This window comes from Sesamum indicum, linkage group LG2 (genome assembly GCF_026168435.1).
Source record: "Sesamum indicum cultivar Baizhima isolate 11 linkage group LG2, ASM2616843v1, whole genome shotgun sequence".
Lineage (NCBI taxonomy): Eukaryota > Viridiplantae > Streptophyta > Magnoliopsida > Lamiales > Pedaliaceae > Sesamum > Sesamum indicum.
The window spans coordinates 14,422,442-14,439,741 of NC_142658.1; the positions used below are offsets into that span (position 1 = coordinate 14,422,442).

At 31.1% G+C, this 17,300-nt stretch overlaps 2 protein-coding genes across 3 annotated transcripts; both read right to left on the minus strand.

Annotated features, from left to right (window-relative positions):
* Window positions 1–11: 11 nt before the first annotated feature.
* On the minus strand, window positions 12–11,567 carry LOC105155681 (4-coumarate--CoA ligase 1). 2 transcript variants are annotated; one of them, XM_011071601.3, is made up of 6 exons: window positions 10,407–11,567; window positions 3,801–3,996; window positions 2,787–3,000; window positions 2,435–2,537; window positions 1,313–1,442; window positions 12–224 (listed from the first exon to the last, which is right to left on the minus strand). In XM_011071601.3, the coding sequence occupies exons 1-5, from the start codon at window positions 11,394–11,396 to the stop codon at window positions 1,341–1,343; spliced, it is 1,605 nt and encodes a 534-aa protein (XP_011069903.2). In that variant the 5' UTR covers window positions 11,397–11,567; the 3' UTR covers window positions 12–224; window positions 1,313–1,340. The 2 variants fall into 2 exon arrangements, with proteins under 2 accessions (XP_011069903.2, XP_088731630.1); XM_088875504.1 differs by lacking the exon at window positions 12–224 and having other exon boundaries at window positions 1,230–1,442.
* Window positions 11,568–15,105: 3,538 nt separating this feature from the next.
* Window positions 15,106–15,909, minus strand: LOC105155682 (uncharacterized). Its single transcript, XM_088875521.1, has one exon. It carries the CDS (start codon window positions 15,802–15,804, stop codon window positions 15,421–15,423), a length of 384 nt encoding a protein of 127 aa, XP_088731647.1. The 5' UTR covers window positions 15,805–15,909; the 3' UTR covers window positions 15,106–15,420.
* Window positions 15,910–17,300: the final 1,391 nt, after the last annotated feature.

Genomic DNA, 17,300 nt, shown 5'->3' on the forward strand with positions numbered 1-17,300 from the left:
AACACACAAAATGATAAAAGAAAACTCTCTAATTTTTAATATGTTGCAGTTCATAAATGTATGTCATAATACAAGTATTTATAGATACATATGTTGTAACTACTTGTAAAAAAAACTAACAATAATGGATAAGAACATGAAACTACCTAAAACCATAAAAAACTACCCTGCAGCATCCAAATCTTCATTAGATGACATCTTCAAACTCTCAACAAGCGGTCGGCCTAGATCATAAAATGTATATTATCAAACTCTTAAGTGTTTGACTAAGTTTAATTAAAATATTTATTTATGACTTTATACATATTATAAAATATTTTTAAAATTTGTAATATATTAGATCTTACATTAAAAATAATCTTTTAGAATGTTGAATAACATAATAATATAAAAGTTATAAAATGCCTGCTAATAATAATAATTTTGTAAACAATACCATAAAAATTAAGAGAATTTCTAATAATACAATAAAAATTACTAATTGAACAATAGGTGTGTAACCTACATATAGAATTTAAATTGTAAAATTAAAACATAATAATGTCATAAAAATAATACAATAATATTTTTTTGCATCATCACTCCACGACTTATATCTAATTTCCATTTTTTCTAGATATTGCAGAAAATTGGATCACTAATTGAACACATTGTTCTCATAATTGGATCGATTAGAACGTGACTAGTTGATTCGACCGGTTAGAAAAGTATGGGGTCATAAATCTAGTCCAATTTTATGGATCAAGTTTAGCTCAATTGATAAAATTGAAATTTCATAATTATAAGATCATGGGTTTGAATCACACCAACGTGTATTATAATACTCAATTTTAATAATAGTTGTCATGCTACTTTAAGAGAAATTATTGGTTAAATATATTTATCTGATATCAATCATTGGCGTATGATTATTATAGTTATCAATAGTTGTTAGATATAAATATTTAATATTGATTATTGCAATCAATTTATTCAAAAAATAATAGTTCATCACTTTTATTTAAAAAAAAAATCTATTACAAAATTCTAATATAAAACTCACTGAAAAAAAATCATCAGACTGGGAAGAGACTCAATTAAACTCAAAAGTTATGATGCCGTACAATGAATTTATATACTATATGTGCGCCAAAAAGAAAGTAATCGATGAGATGCACTTTTTGATATTTCAACAGAGTAAACTTTCACTAATGAGTTTATTATTATACTGAAAGCAGCGATCAAAGATATGTATTTATAATATTTTTATATTTTTTATTTTAATAATACCAAATAAGCATTTCTTTTGAAAAAATTAATAATAATAACATACAGTTATCTGGAATTCTTGGGGGTGGAGATCAAATCCTAGCCCGTAATTTCTTCCTCAAGATTTTACCAGATGGAGCTTTAGGGATTTCATCAATGAAAAATACACGATTGATCCGCTTGTACGACACCACCTGCATTACAAACACATACACCTCTAAACAAATATTTTTTTCAAGGTGTACTCTAATTTCATATTAAAAACAATCGAAAAATGCAAACAACCCTTTTATGATATTACAGATGAGTAAATTATCTCTCAATGGGGGAAAAAAAAAATTACCTCCCTGAGTTTTTAAAAATGCAGCAATTTACCCCCTTGTGTTTTTTGAAATGAAACAATTTACCTTCTTAGATAGCGAAACTACATTAAACCCTAAAAACAACACATGATTTGAGACGATGCTAACACGTGTTCCACATCAGTTGCAAACAAAGAATTTTGCACGACTTATAAGTCCCAAAGTCTCATCTATCTAACAAAAGGCCTTTTCAGAACCAAACCCATGGGGCTCATGAAACCACAGTGAAAAATTCCTCGCACCCCGGGACACTAATCACATCCCACGCCGCATTACTTGAAATCCGATTCTACTAATTCTATTGTTGAAAATTCCAAAAAGATAAACTTGCCTTCTAATTTTCTACAAGCATAGTTTTCAGCCGAATTTTAGACGCATTCTCAGAAGGCAAACGATTTTCATTTTGGGTGAATTTTATATGGAATTAAATCTCTGTTAGTTTAGTTTCAAAAGGTCTAAGTTCAAGTTCACTTAAGGTTTCTGCAGAAAGTTATGACCTTTTTACCATGGATTGCAAGAACAGAAAAATGATGTTTAGAATTTCTGTTTTTGCATTTATTTGTGTAGGAATTCTTATCAGTACTCTTCTTTCAAAAGTATTATACACTTGAACCCTTCCAATATCTATTGAGCAAATATTTTGCAAAAGGTGATGAGTTTAAATTTGTTCATTTTTTTTCTGTAAATATTCTGTTCTATTTCATCTGTGCATGCATGTTTAGAATTCACTAGAAACGTTCCTCATTCTAACCAAGAAATGCCACTGACATGGTAATATATAAACTATAAAGCATAGAATTATTTGAATTTAAATTTGAAAGTACCTGCTTTGAGATATACTGCTTGACCTCTTGCTGGGTGATACTTGAACCATTTGCTGGAACTACAAATGCAACTGGAACTTCTCCAGCACCCTCATCCCTCATACTGCATCATCATAATATTAATACCACAGTTGTAATGAAACTATATAACTGGGCCGAGGGGGGGACAGGGCAGAGTTTGGTTCTAGTATGAGTTGGGTCATAGGGAGGGCAAAAGACAGGCTTAGGTAGAGTTGGGCCCAACATGCCTGCTTCACGTCACCTCTGATGTAACTCAAATTATTAACCATTTAATATATAAAAATTTTGGGTTGATAAAATGGGGGGGGTAATTGAAAAAGTGCAAACTTACGGGACAACAGCAGCATCAGATATAGAGGGGTGAGCAATCAGCAAAGCTTCGAGTTCGGCTGGGGCAATATGGAAACCCTTGTACTTGATCAATTCCTTCAACCTGTCGACGATGAACACTTCGTCATCATCGTCCACATACCCAATATCGCCCGTGTGCAACCATCCCTCCTTGTCCACTGTTCTCTTCGTTGCCTCCGGCTCATTGTAATAACCTTCCCCAGTACTCATAAATCAACTAAGGACGTACAGTGGCAATCCAGAAACTCACATAACATTTTGCGGATGATTTACATTTATATCCCTAACATATAGTTTATTTATACGAACCATCCTCATTTGTTACGTAATTATACAAGTCAACTCTGATAATAAAAAAAGTAGGGATAATTTATATAATGTTGTTGACGTTTATGAGGGGGTATGTATATAAGTTTTCCAAAAAGTAATGGTGATTTGCATAAATAATGTTGATATTTTGGTGGTTGTATATGTAATTTTTCAAAAAATAGGAATAGTCTGTATAAATAGATCATTGATCAGGAAGTATAGATGTAATTATCCCTAAAATTTAACACCATTCAAACATACAGTAATTAAATACTATAAACGCAAAAATAAATAGATTTCTAATGATTTGTAAAAGTATCTTTTACTTTTAAATAAGATGTCTTGATTATAAATTAAAGAACATAGTGATAAATTAAAAAATAATAATTTTTGTATAATTTTAAAAAAAAATACAAGCATGATTCATATTAAAATCGTAATTATCAAATTCGCCACACCCAAGGAAGAGGGACTAGAAGCAGGGACAAGAACATATGAACGGAGATTAAGTTGGACGAGATCTGAACTAATTATATAATAGTATAATATTACACTTGACATGTGATTGATGTATAATATAAAAAGAGTTATATCCAATCAAACTCAATTTGGAAAAAAAAAAAAGTATTCCGTCCACAAAATTAATTAAAATTCTCACAGCTTGAAAGAGCGAAAGCATGCCTACCTTTCATGACAGCGTCTCCTCTGATGCAAATCTCCCCGGTCTGATTCCGAGGAAGAGAGACGCCGGTTGAAGGGTCGATAACCTTCATCCGAGCATTTCTAATTACAGTTCCACATGAACCCGGTTTGAATCTGAATGGTCTTTTGGCAAATCCTAAGCACATTGTTAACACTCCAGCTTCAGTCATCCCGTAGCCCTATCCAACGCCAAACATCGAATTTTTTTGACAGATACGAGACAGAATATTTATTACAAAAGTTTTTCTGTATTTGCTCAAAATCGATGTCTACTAAAATAAATTCATATAAATCACAATTAAAAGTCATCTATCAACCATTTACATGACAAAGGTATTAAAAGTCATCTATCAACCATTTACATGACAAAGGTTGTTACGTTATCATTACAGATAATTAGTAATACATGTAATAACAACACAAATATAGCGTCGATTATGTTTGTTGTCATGACATTGACACTATAACCATATTATTAACGGTTTATAATAACAAATTCATACACATCTTTTTTCACTATTTTTACCTAGTCATATATTTAAATATTGTCACTATTAAAACTATAGAAATTACTATATTGATAAAATAAAAATTCCTCTAACTTAATATATAATTCTAATATAATTACTTTTTGTTATCGCATATATATATATATATATCATGGTGAACTTCTTGATCAAAATATACGTGGAAGCTCTAATATTATCCTGGGATACTTATATCGTCATTGTTGAGCTTTGATTTAATTACACGTAAATCCTATATATATGAATGGAAAACTTACATAGTATCCATAATATTTGTTTCCATCTGACAAAATAAATCCTTCTGTTATCAAAATCACCTAATTTATTGATATTATTAAAACAATACAAAGAAAATTATATCTACCCTAATCAACAAATTCATACAAATTTTGTTTTCCAATAATTATATCTAGTGTCACATATTTACTCAAATATATTAATTTTTAACAATATATTAAAGTCCAAAAAATTATAATATTAAAATTGTATTAATTTAAAAAATCATAATTAAGTATACAAATGTGATAGTATAGATCTTTTTATACAATTGTAAAAAATACAATGAACTACACAATTGCAAATGTCAAAAATCTCCACCTGTTCCACAATCGTGTCTATGGCGTTGACGCCGAAGTCTTCTTATTTCCTCGCTCATATTTTGCATTGGCTCAGTTTGCACCTCATTATCTTCACTACCTAACCAACTTGATGTTGTTGCAAAACTAGACTCCATATTATCACGATATACACTGAACAATGGAAATGGAATTGGTGAAATATTGTATCATGGTGTATATGGTTGATTAATATCAAGACCAAGGTTATGATGTACTTATGAAGAATAATCTTGTGTTTGAGTTGGCATATAAGGGGCCAATTGAAATCAATTATCTTGAGGCGGTTGAGGCATGTCGTAATTTTGAGGCAGTTGTAGCACGTAATAGTCTTGAGATGTATATACTGTAGAAGGACCAGTTATATCCACCCCAACATCACGACGTTCAACTAAACCAATAAACATTCGACTAGAACTTCTTCTTTGTCTGTGCGATATTGTGGAAGTATCATCAGATGGAGAAGTAATTTGTACAATCGTATAGTATCATCCCAATAACCTCGTTATGTTTCTCTTCTATTAAAAACAGGTGGTTTTTGTACAATCGTGTCATATCCTCTTTACCATCTAGTGATGTATTGTATGTGTTGCAGGTGCTAATCTATACCCGTAGATTTTTTCTAAAGATCTGATGGAGGCTCATATCCCGAGTATCCGTCACTTTTAGAATATTTTGTCTCATCCTGAATTGGCGAAAAACCCGTTCAGGAAAATGCATTTCCACTATTGCATAAAATACTAATGGACATGATGATCTCCACAGTTGGGGGTTCAAATCAACGGCGTAAGCCATAATGACATTTGACTCCATGTCATACGACTGCCAGATTAATTGTAAAAAATAAAAAAATGTAAATTAATGCGCATTTCACTCATGGTATAAAAATATCAGCATAAAATTAAATATAAGTTACTTGATCCACCCACATCTCTCCAATATGTCTCTTATCACCCTACACTGGCTTGTACTGTTCGGGTGAACGTGTGCTCACAATTTCATGTAGCACTATAAGGTGCTGCTGGGAGCCAATGATTGTTGTCTATTTGGACTTGACCTATATATAGTCATTCCGCATCAAGTCCTGGGCAAAATAGAGTTATCCGTGACCATGCCCAAATTTGTACGAATAATACAAATATGTGTTATTGATTAATATTCATAGCAAAAAAAATGTGTATACGTTAATAATTAAATTTTACCTACAACAGTTGCAGCGCGCTACCAATTGCAGCTTTGCCTTTTGTGCTACCATTGCATAATTCACTATATAAAAATGCCAGCACAACAATCCCCCAACTATAGTTCCTGGTCGTTTCTATATTCTCTAATTTTAAGAGATATAATAATGATACCAGGTTACCTGATGAATCCGGGCACATCATCCCACCCAATAGGAGCAACACAATAGCATGGGCGTACTGGACGATAATTTTCTAGGGTGTGTTATGAGTAATTTCGACCACCACTAAATGGTATATAATGTCTGCATTTGCAATTTAAAATCCTTGAAACACATTTGCATCTGGGCTAAAGCTTAAATAAGTCAAACAATATTTCTGTCATTGTTGTGTTGTTCGGTCGAAATCTACTCTTATCACCAGCTCGCCATCTATTGGAAATGCCCATATTATTTGGATATCTTGTAGGGTAATTGTGGCTTCTCCTACACGAAAATGAAAAATATGTGGTTCGAATCGCCACCTCTCCACCAATACAGTGATAAGATGGCAAACATATTGAAGGCATCCGCACCTGTAGACGTCATAAAATTCTATATGGTGCAGGATTTATTGTACACGTACGAAAAGATTATGTTGTTGAAAATAATTTCAGAAAGTACCATTCGCACGTTGTGCCACGACATCTAGGTCACCTTTGGGAATACATCGGACTTGTGTTGGGCTTGTTGAGACAAGACAGTCCGATCACGAGGACCGTACACTGGTCGTCTATCCATTCGTACAAATATTTGAATGTTCTAACACAACACAAAAATTTTTAAAAAATATAATTGACTAAAACAAGTTAATATATCGAAAGAATATATTTGAACTTGATATGCAGGTGAAAGAGAAACTAGCTCATTTTATAGACGCGTTTTTTAAAGTGAAATGCATTTAAATTGATGAGTCACGTCAATTAGTTCAGTTGAACGTCGTGATGTTGGGGTGGATATAGCTGGTTCTTCTATAATATATACATCTCAAGATTATTACGTGCCCCAACTTCCTCAAAATTATTACATGCCTCAACCGCCTCAGAATGATTTATTTCAATTGGCCCCGTATATGCCAACTCAAACACAAGATTATTTTTCACTAGTACATCTTGACCTTGGTCTTGGTATTAATCACCATATGCACCAGGATACAATATTTCACTAATTCAATTTTCATCCTTTAGTGTATATCGTGATAATGTGGAGTCTAGTTCTGCAACAACATCAAGTCGGTTCGATGGTGATGGTAATGAGGCGCAAAATGAGCCAATGCAAAATATGGCGTGAGGAAATAAGAAAACCTCGGCGTCAACGCTATAGACGTAATTGTGAAATGGGTGGGCATTTTTTATATTTGCAATTATGTAGTTCATTGTATTTTTTACAATTGTATAAAAAAATATACACTATTACATTTGTGTACTTAATTATAATTTTTTAAATTAATACAATTTAATATTATAATTTTTTGGACTTTAATATGTTGTTAAAACTTAATTTTATATAATTAATTTATATGAAATTTAATATAAACAAAATTTAGAAAAAAAGATCGGAACCACGACACCCTTAAATTTTAAAAAAAAAATTATTATTTTATTCGACTCATCATATTAACATTATATTATTTATTTAAATTATATCTATATAATTTATTTATTTTTAATAATAATAAACCCCACCAATGTGACCACCATACGCATTCAAAAGTTGCACTCAACCTGAAGATTTTTAGGTACAGCTTAAATGGAGAGGACCACCTTCCTGCTCGACACTGACATTCCACTAATTTCTATTTACAGATGCACCATTCATGTTTTATTTAACTGGCGGGGGTGGGGTGGGGTGGGGTGGGGTGGGGGTGATGCCATTGCCATTGTACTCGATGTGGGTATAAAGACAAGACGGTGGACGCCAACGATGAATTATGTCAGAAGAACACAGAAAACAGTTTTTAAATGCAAAACCACGTCCACTTTCCAACCTTTTCAGACGGTGGGACAAGCAGTCCTATGTTTCTATAGATAATTTGATGAAAATAATTTTACTCATTCTCACTCTTATAGATATATATATATATATATACGTTCGTATTCAATTTTTTATTTAATAACTTAATAACTGATATTATATTATTTTCTTAACGGGTGAATAGCAATTTATCTCTTGTGATATTAAAAATGAGCACATTACCCCCCTATGAAAAAAATATAGCAATTTACCTCCCTATACTTTTTAAAATGAAGCAATTTACCTCCTTATATAGGGAGGTAGATTGCTTTATTTTAAAAATCATAGAGGGGTAAATTGTTGTATTTTAAAAAATATAGGGAGGTAAATCGCTATTTATTTTTTCACAAGGGGGTAATTTGCTCATTTGCGATATCACAAGGGGGTTGTTTGCATTTTTCCCTTTTCTTAACTATTGATATATTATAATTAATAATTCTAATCATTAATTTTGTTTAAATACAAAATGTGTTAATTTAGCACCTAAAAATATTTCATTTCACACAAAAATCTATACAAATTTAAAAGGTGGATCTCCTTTTAAAATTTAAAAATATATTTAAAATCAAACGTGTCAAATTGCCATTCGGACTTTTACTTTCTCTCACATCGTACTAGTGACCAGTGAGTCTTTATTTGACAGATTTTATGTGGGCCTCACCTAATTATATTAGCGAGCTGTCATACTCACATGTGCGTACGATTCATTAAAATTTTAAAAAAATATTATTATTTAGAAATATATTAATTAAATTAATATAAAAAATAAAAGAAGAAAAAGAGATGTGGAAGTTGAGAAAAAAGAAAATGAAAAGTAAAGAAGAGGGAGAACAATAGAAAGTAGAAAAAAGAAAAAATAAAATTAATTACATATTAAAAAATAAAAATTTCATATTAATAGATGAAAGACAATAATAGAGCACTTTTCAATTATATAAAGATATAAATAATGTTCAGTATTATGAGTGAAAATACTCTAGAACTAAGGAATTCCAATTGGGACTCAAAATTATTTATAAATATTCCCAAACTCTTTAGATAAAAGACTCGACATTTATCAGTTTTTGTATATCAAATTATTCTATTAAAAGTTTACGATCTAATTATTCTATTTAAACTCAAATTAATTTAAATATTGAAGAATTTTAAACGGGTCATCCTAACATATCTAACGGCCATCTCTTTTATGTTAAGGTCCGATTTCAGATCCGAATCACTTTCTAATGAGTTTGATTTAAAACATATTATTTCATTAGTTAACTACAATGTCAGTCGGATTTTATAGAACTTATTTTATGAAGCAATTTATTTTATTTATCTCTTTGTATTTATTAAAATAAAATAATTTATTTTGTAAATATAAAATAAATTACTTTATTTATTACTTTATAAATTATAAGTAAATTGCTATTTTTTTTATAAGATAATAATTTATACATTTATAATATCACAAGAATTACTTGCATTTTTTTCTAAATTTTGAATCTGGTCTCAGGTTTCAATCGAAAGGTTCCAACACTGTCGCAAATTTATCAGTATGGTTCATTGTATTTTTCTAAAATTGTATCAAAAAATATGCACTATTACATTTGTATGTTTCATTATATTTTTAAAATTAATATAATTTTAAAAATTAATTAAATATAATTAATTTATAAAAAATAAATAATAAATCATTTGTGAACTGGCCCAATTCACAAATGTTAATTGCCAATTCACATTCAATTCAATGTGAATTGGCAATTAACAACTAAACAATTTTTTTTTTGGTAATCTCATTAAAAAAAAATTTAAATATATTGAGCCACCGCGGTGGCTCATTAAAAATTTTTTTTTTAAAAAAACAATGTCACCACTGTTAGCCACCGCGGTTACATAGAAATTTTTTTTTTAAAAATAAAAATTGTGGCACCACGGTGCCACTTACTTTTCTAAAGGTTTTAAAAAAACCTCACTTTCTTATTTTTTTTTCTACATTTTTTAAATAATTTTCCCCAAATTTTTGTTCCGATCAAATTAAATTAAATTAATTATAAAATAAGTGTATCATATTTTTTTTATATAATTTGTTATATTTTTTAAATTGTTCACCAATCATATCATAAATATCATTCAATTAATTTAAGTAAGATCAAATTAAGTCCGAATTAAAATTTTTTGAAAATGAAAATATTAGGCATAGAGAAATAATTTAGGGAGTTAATTAATAAATTTACCTGCCCAATCATTGCATTCGGGAGCTTGCACTTCACTGCACCTTCAAGCTGCTTATCCATGGGCGCCGCACCACAAGTCACTCTCCTCACCGACGAAAGGTCGAACTTGGCGGCCGCTGCCGCCGGGATCTTAGCGATGGCCAACAGTATCGGCGGCACGAATGGGGCAATGGTCACCCGGTACTTCTGAATTAGTTCCATTAGCGCATTGATTTCGTATTTCGGCAAAATCAGTACGGCGGCACCTGCTCGCAGGCTACAGAGCAGCACAGTAATCAAGGAGTATACGTGGAACAACGGCAAAACGCACACCGTTAGATCCTTAACGTCAAGGTGGAATGCAGGGTTTTCTCCGTCCACTTGCTGTGAGACGCACGTGACTAGGTTTTTGTGACTCAGCATCACTCCCTTGGGGAATCCGGTAGTGCCGGAGGAGAACGGCAGCGCCGCCATATCCTCCGCTTGGATTTCGACTTCCGGCAGTAATTTCTCGTCGGATCTCGTCAGTTCAGATAAATGGATGATCAGCGGAGACGGCGGAGGATCGATTGTCACAATTTTCGCTCCTTCCTCAAAGGCGAAGTGCTCTACCTTTCCCACGTAGCATGCGTGGGTGATGATAAGTTTTGGCTTGGATATCTTTGCTTGTAGTGTGATTTCTGCGGCGGTGTATAGTGGATTCGCTGTGGTGGCGGCGGCGCCGACGAAGGAGGAGGCAAGGAATGCGAAGGCGAATTCCGGCGAGTTGTGGAGGAGGAGCATGATAACGTGGTTTTTGCGGATGCCGAGATTGTGGAGACCGACTGCGACTCTGCGGGCGGTGAGCTCGACGTCAGCATGGGTGAAGACTTCACCAGTGGGGCCGTTGATTAAAGCTGGCCGCAGGCGGTGATTCGAGAGGTTCTCGAAGCAATATACGTGCGTTGGGAGATGGTTTGGAATGTAGATATCCGGAAGTTTAGAACGGAAAATGTGTTCCTCAAGCTCCATTTCCGCCGGATTCGCAGCCGGGGAATAAGTGCCGGAGGCGGTGTTTTCGAAGTATTGTTTTGCTCCGGTGAGCTTCTATACCAATTATTAGAAGGGAAAACTATTTGGTTTCATTTTCAATGTTTGTCCTCTTTTACAAGCACCGTATCTTGATGTTTTCTCTCTTTCGCATAAATAATATACACATATCATTTTTTTTAATTTGCAACTTGGTATTTTTTAAATATTTAATTTAATTTTTTTAATTGTATTATTATCTTTTTTATCACCGCCTTCTTGTAAATATAATTTAATTATTTCATATGTTTTTTATTAAATAATAAACACTTTAAAAAATAATATTAAAAAATTACGCATACATAAAAGTGTGCCACAAACTAATGATTTTCAACTATATATGTGGAGAGAAACCTCTAAAAAAACCAATGTGGAGAGAATAAGGTCCAACACATCCTGCGCCTTATGCTTAATGTCGTATTTATAGAATACATTGAAATAAGATAAATTATATCGATATTCCTTATCATATAAATATTTTCAAATTTTATAAAATTACAGGTATTCTTTTTGAAAATATCAATTAAAAGAATTATAATATTTAACTACGATTAATAACAAATAATTATAGTAAATAATTATTACAGTCACGCAATGATTGTTGGTCGTGATTTTTATGAATGTGGCCAAAACATTTGTCATGGTTAAAAAGTCATAGCAAATGTATTAACCATGCTCTTAATCGTGGAAATAATTTTTTTCATGATGAAAAAATTAGTTTTTTGCGTTAGTCATTTACTATGATTTTTTGCCATAATGATTAATATTGTAGCCAATAGTATTTTTTTTTTAAGTAAATGTTAGAGCAACATATTTAAGAGTATTTGTATAAAATTTTCGCATTGAACAGGTGTGCATTTATAGTTATAACTAAAATCTCAACGAATGTATTTGTGATTTTACAAACAGTAAAAAAGTGTTATAATTTATCCTTCAAATATCGAGAGTACTTGTCAATATAATGTAATATAATTGGTGAATTTGATGTCTTATAAGTATAAGGTCATGGTTCGGATTCTATTAACTCATGAATATCCATTAATAATAAATATTTAAAGCTATTAATTGTTATATTAATTAATTAAAATATCGACAACTGTTGAGATTAGACTTAATTCCCTGGACTGGTACGAGTTAATGCAATGTAGTTCAGGAATCTGTACAAGATTTTGTCAATAAATAGGAGGGGTATTTGTCATTATTACTATAATTTCAAAGAGTGTAATTATAATTTTATAAATAATATAAAAATATTTATTATCTAATTTTAAGAAATATCAATATAATTTATTTTAATAATTAATAATTAAAAATAAGGAGTAGTTGTAAGTGGGATTCGTTCTGGGCTTATTTATTTTAATATTATAAAAAAAAATAAATCAATAAAAATATAATATTTTCAAAATTATAACACATATATATAGCAAGTCGTGGACTTTGTCCCAAAATAACAAAATTGTACTTTTTTTCTTTTAATATAACATTTTCTGATCGAAAGTTACCATTTCCCTACACTCGTTTCAATTGGTTGATTGATCATAGTTTATTTATTTTTTTGAAGAAATCGAAAAAACGATTCATTTATTAATAACTTTTTTTACTAAACAAATAAATAGTTATTTATAATATTGATATGACACTTGGACAGACCTAAATAAAGTTATATATAATATTGATGTGACAAAAATTCACTATAGTTCACGCCAGATGTGATAGGCTCGCGGAAAATTATTAGAAATTATTGGTAAAAATAATATATCATTATGATCGGAAAATTCTCACGCTCATTTATACAAGATTTTTTTTTTTAAATGTAAATAGAATAATCTGTCGTGAGTACAGGGTCATTGGTGAGTTTATAAATTTTTTAAAATATTTTATACGATGTTTGACACCTTATAAGATGTTGTATGAGGTTTTGATAAATCTTTTAAAAATAATTTATAAAATCCAAAAAGATTAAAATGTTAAAAGCAAGTTAGTCTTTTGAAAAAGGTGACTTATCGAATACAAGGCAGAGAAAAAACATAATAACTAATAAAAACGTGAACACAAAAAAACACGATTTTAAGCTATCCGTTGTCTAACGACACAGACTGAATCTTGGCACTAGCAACAGGTGCAAAAGTGCCAATGGCAGCAACAGTGGAATCAACGTCTTCTTAAAGAGGTGTTGTAGCAACATTTGAATGTTCAATAGTAACCCCGCAAGTGGGACTTGGAAGGAGCGACACAAGATTCAGGTATTAAACTGAAGAGATTTGGTGAAAACATCAGCAATCTGATCAACCCCCTTAATATGTTAAGGTAGAAAAAAACCTTCTTTATAAGTTTTATTATTAATATGAGCAGAATTGAAGTAAAATATTAAAATTTACAAATAAATTAGGAAATTTTTATTTTTTTTATAGAGGAGATAATAAATTCATAAATTTATAAGCTCTCACACATTTTATGAAATATTTATAAATTCACCCAACCATCCTCTTAAATTTTGTAAATTCTTCATCCTAAAATAGGTCTAGAAACATTACATCTTTATTAATATTTATTATCGACATTCTTTTTTTTACTGATTTTCTAACATGTCGCTATAAATGCGCAACCACCTCATCCTAATTGTTGTATATGCTTCGTTGCCAAATATTTAAAAAAATAAATAAATAAGGTGTAGGCTTGTGATCCTGCAAATGACGAGATCCTGTGTTCGAATCTCTCAAATTAGTATAGAGAATGATGATTATTTATTCTCAACACCGACTAATTAGCCTATGCATGGATCTTACGGAGATGCAACCACCCCATTCTTGCTCAAAACTACAAACGCGGCGTTTGTAAAGACTTAAAATAAGTGCTTATCAACTTATTTTCAATAAGCTAAAAAAAGTGTTTATATTTTACCAACTTCTGCAACTTATTGTAAAGTTGTAAATATTAAGTTGTTTTTCCGACGCTCCAACTTCAACTTTTTTCATGTTTAATTTTTATTTTCAGACGCTTTCAACTTTTTTGCTAATGTTTAACTTATAAATATTAATACAACACTACCAAAACATAAAAAAATATCGTAGATGCTCATTAAGTATATTAATCGATAAAACTGTAGTTTTATTCTTAATAATTCTTAAAGTCCACGAACAAGAGCATTGAGTCCCAATTGAAGGATTCAATTGGGCCAAGCACAATCAGCCCATGATGTGGGCCATCGAGAAGTAGCCCAGCCCAATACTCTTGGGCTCAGAGCATTATGTATCCAAGAGAGGGAACAATAATTGATCAAGAAAAATAATAATAATCATCACAAAATTAAACCACATCATGAATTGTCGATTTGAATTTTTTATTTAAAATCTTACTTATATATTCTACTCTATTTATCATATACAAACTATGTATGCAAATATTATACTATCTATTTTATTTTTAAAAAAATTGTATATATTAAACAAAATAAAATTTAAAATAAAAAATTAGCATACTTTCAACTTCTTATTCTACAAACACATCAATAAAGGGGGAAAAAGAAAGACATTCAAACTTTTCAAGAATACGACCCAAAAGACAAAAAAGGCTATTTAACATCATCCACCACATTCAAATCATCAATCAAAAATGGAAGATATTTATACAAAATATAGCAAAAGCCCCAAAGAGAAAAGAATAAATAATTACACCACCATTTTAAAATTTTGTACAATCATACGTACAATTCATGTGATTTGAAAAATTATACTTAACAATCTTAACGTGTAATTACACCAAACTTGAGAAGCGATGTGTAATTATCCCAGAAAAGAAATATACATCTTTTATGATGGAAAACCATTCATAAAAACTCAAGATTTCCACCATTGGTTTTTTTTTTCTCTTCGAAAAACAAAAGAAATCTTAATTTCTCTCGAAAAGTACTCAAATAAAAAAAAAAAGAAAAGAATAGAAAAAACCCTTAAAATAAAGAAAACTCAGGTCATGGAGAGGTTGCGGAGTCGAAGCTGTTGCCTCTGTAGTACCTCAACTCCAACGAAATTTGTCGTTCAAAGCGAAGCTGCCTATGAAAGTTTGCAATGAAAGCATCGGCTCTCTTGTCTATATCATCCTCCGACGGATAGCTAATTGTCCGGTGGAGCCCCCTGCTAGATCCCGGGTCATGATCATTCGGGTCCTGATCCTCTTCCATACAAGCCCTCAATCCAGGCCTGTCGTTGAAGCTCAATCTTCTCTTTCTAGATGATGTCCGCCCGATCATCGATGCTAGCTTCCACCGGTTCACGTTGAAATCCAGCAGGAATTTGATCTTCTTCACAGCCCTTTTGAGCCGGCCCACCAATGACCAGCGCTCCACGTCTGCCATGTTACTACAACCTTGAACAAGATAACAATGATGAGAGAGAGAGAGAGAGAGAGAGAGAGAGAGAGAGAGAGAGAGAGAATGAGATATTTGAAGTAGATGAAATAGTGTTGTTGGTGGAATACATAGGGAGAAATTATGACATAATGGATTGGTTAAGAAGCTGGAAACCGTGTAAGAATGACTGCAACAGGCTGGGAGGGTGTACAAGTCGCGTTCTTGCAAACTTAATTAATTATTAATTATTGGAGCACATTCGATTCGAATATATAATTTAAATTTTATTGTATTTATTTAATTATTCAAAATGAAATAAAAACAACATAGAGAACTGATTAGAAATGTTATTTTTTTTTAAAAAAAAATACTTTTTTTATGTGCATTGCTGATAAAAAGTATTTAAAATGATCGTTTTTGTAAGAGTAAATATGTTAAAGTGTATTTCAATTAATATATACATTTTGCCCACCAAACAGAAATTATTCTAATCCCTCATGTTTAATAAATAGTGGAGATGGATTAGTACTGACGAATTTGACTTATTTATTTAACTCTATTTTTATATTAAATTCAAGAATTATCTCTTTTTTTGTGATATATATTTTTATTTATACTGTTATATAATTAATTTAAATTTGATCGAATTAAATTCGAATTAAAATCTCCCTAAATACCATATAGAGGAGGAAGAGATAATAATAGGAAAAAATAAAAAAGCACTAATTAATCAAAATAAAATTTTGGAAAATAGGTGATTAATTAAAAATAATTTTTGAGGATGGGACCGGGTTGGTAGCTTCCGGAAGAAAGAATCCAATGGCGGCTTCGACAAGAAGACTGCTCTAAAATCCGTATTTGACCCAGTCATGCATCATCAACTGCTTCTCTCTACCTTTCTATTATTAACAATTTATAATTGGACTTACCCTAATTTATCTTTGTTTTTTTTTTTTTTTTAAACCACCCAGAGGGTCCTCGATCCTTCTTTATTAAAAAAATGAGCAAATTTATAGCGGGGAATGCTGACTCCCTATCATTTCTAACAAAGTTGTAAAATCAGGAGTACTACTCCCTAACAAATATTTGCCCAAAGCATAAACGAGGAGTATTACTCTCTTATATTAAATCGCAAAAGCATAAATAAGGAGTACTACTCCCTTACAAAAGTAATACTAGCTAAGGTGAAATATAGAGTTGAAGGCGATAATCCAGTGTGTCAAAAAGTTTCTGCCACTACACTCGAATCATCGATTCCAACTAGCATTTATAGATCAGACTATACAAGAAATTCAAAGATTGTCACCAAAAGTGATACATCATCAACAGTTGTAATAGATAAATAGGGGAGAAGCTGACTGAATATTAGTCACATGTGTTTTATATCATAAAAAAATATCAATTTATATCTCTTTATGTATTTTAAAATAAAATAATTTATCTCCCTATATAAAAAGATAATTTGAATTTATTATTTTAAAAATATAGGAGGGTAGATTAAT

Bases quoted from the DNA above. Each gene is read 5' to 3' on its own strand.
- LOC105155681 (XM_011071601.3), bottom strand. From the start codon at position 11,396: ATGGAGCTTGAGGAACACATTTTCCGTTCTAAACTTCCGGATATCTAC. The intron at 3,997-10,406 runs GTAAATTTATTA...GGCGTTGGATAG, and splicing joins CGAATGCAATGATTGGGCAG to GGCTACGGGATGACTGAAGC. The intron at 3,001-3,800 runs GTAGGCATGCTT...GTACTGGGGAAG, and splicing joins AGGAGACGCTGTCATGAAAG to GTTATTACAATGAGCCGGAG.
- LOC105155682 (XM_088875521.1), bottom strand. From the start codon at position 15,804: ATGGCAGACGTGGAGCGCTGGTCATTGGTGGGCCGGCTCAAAAGGGCT.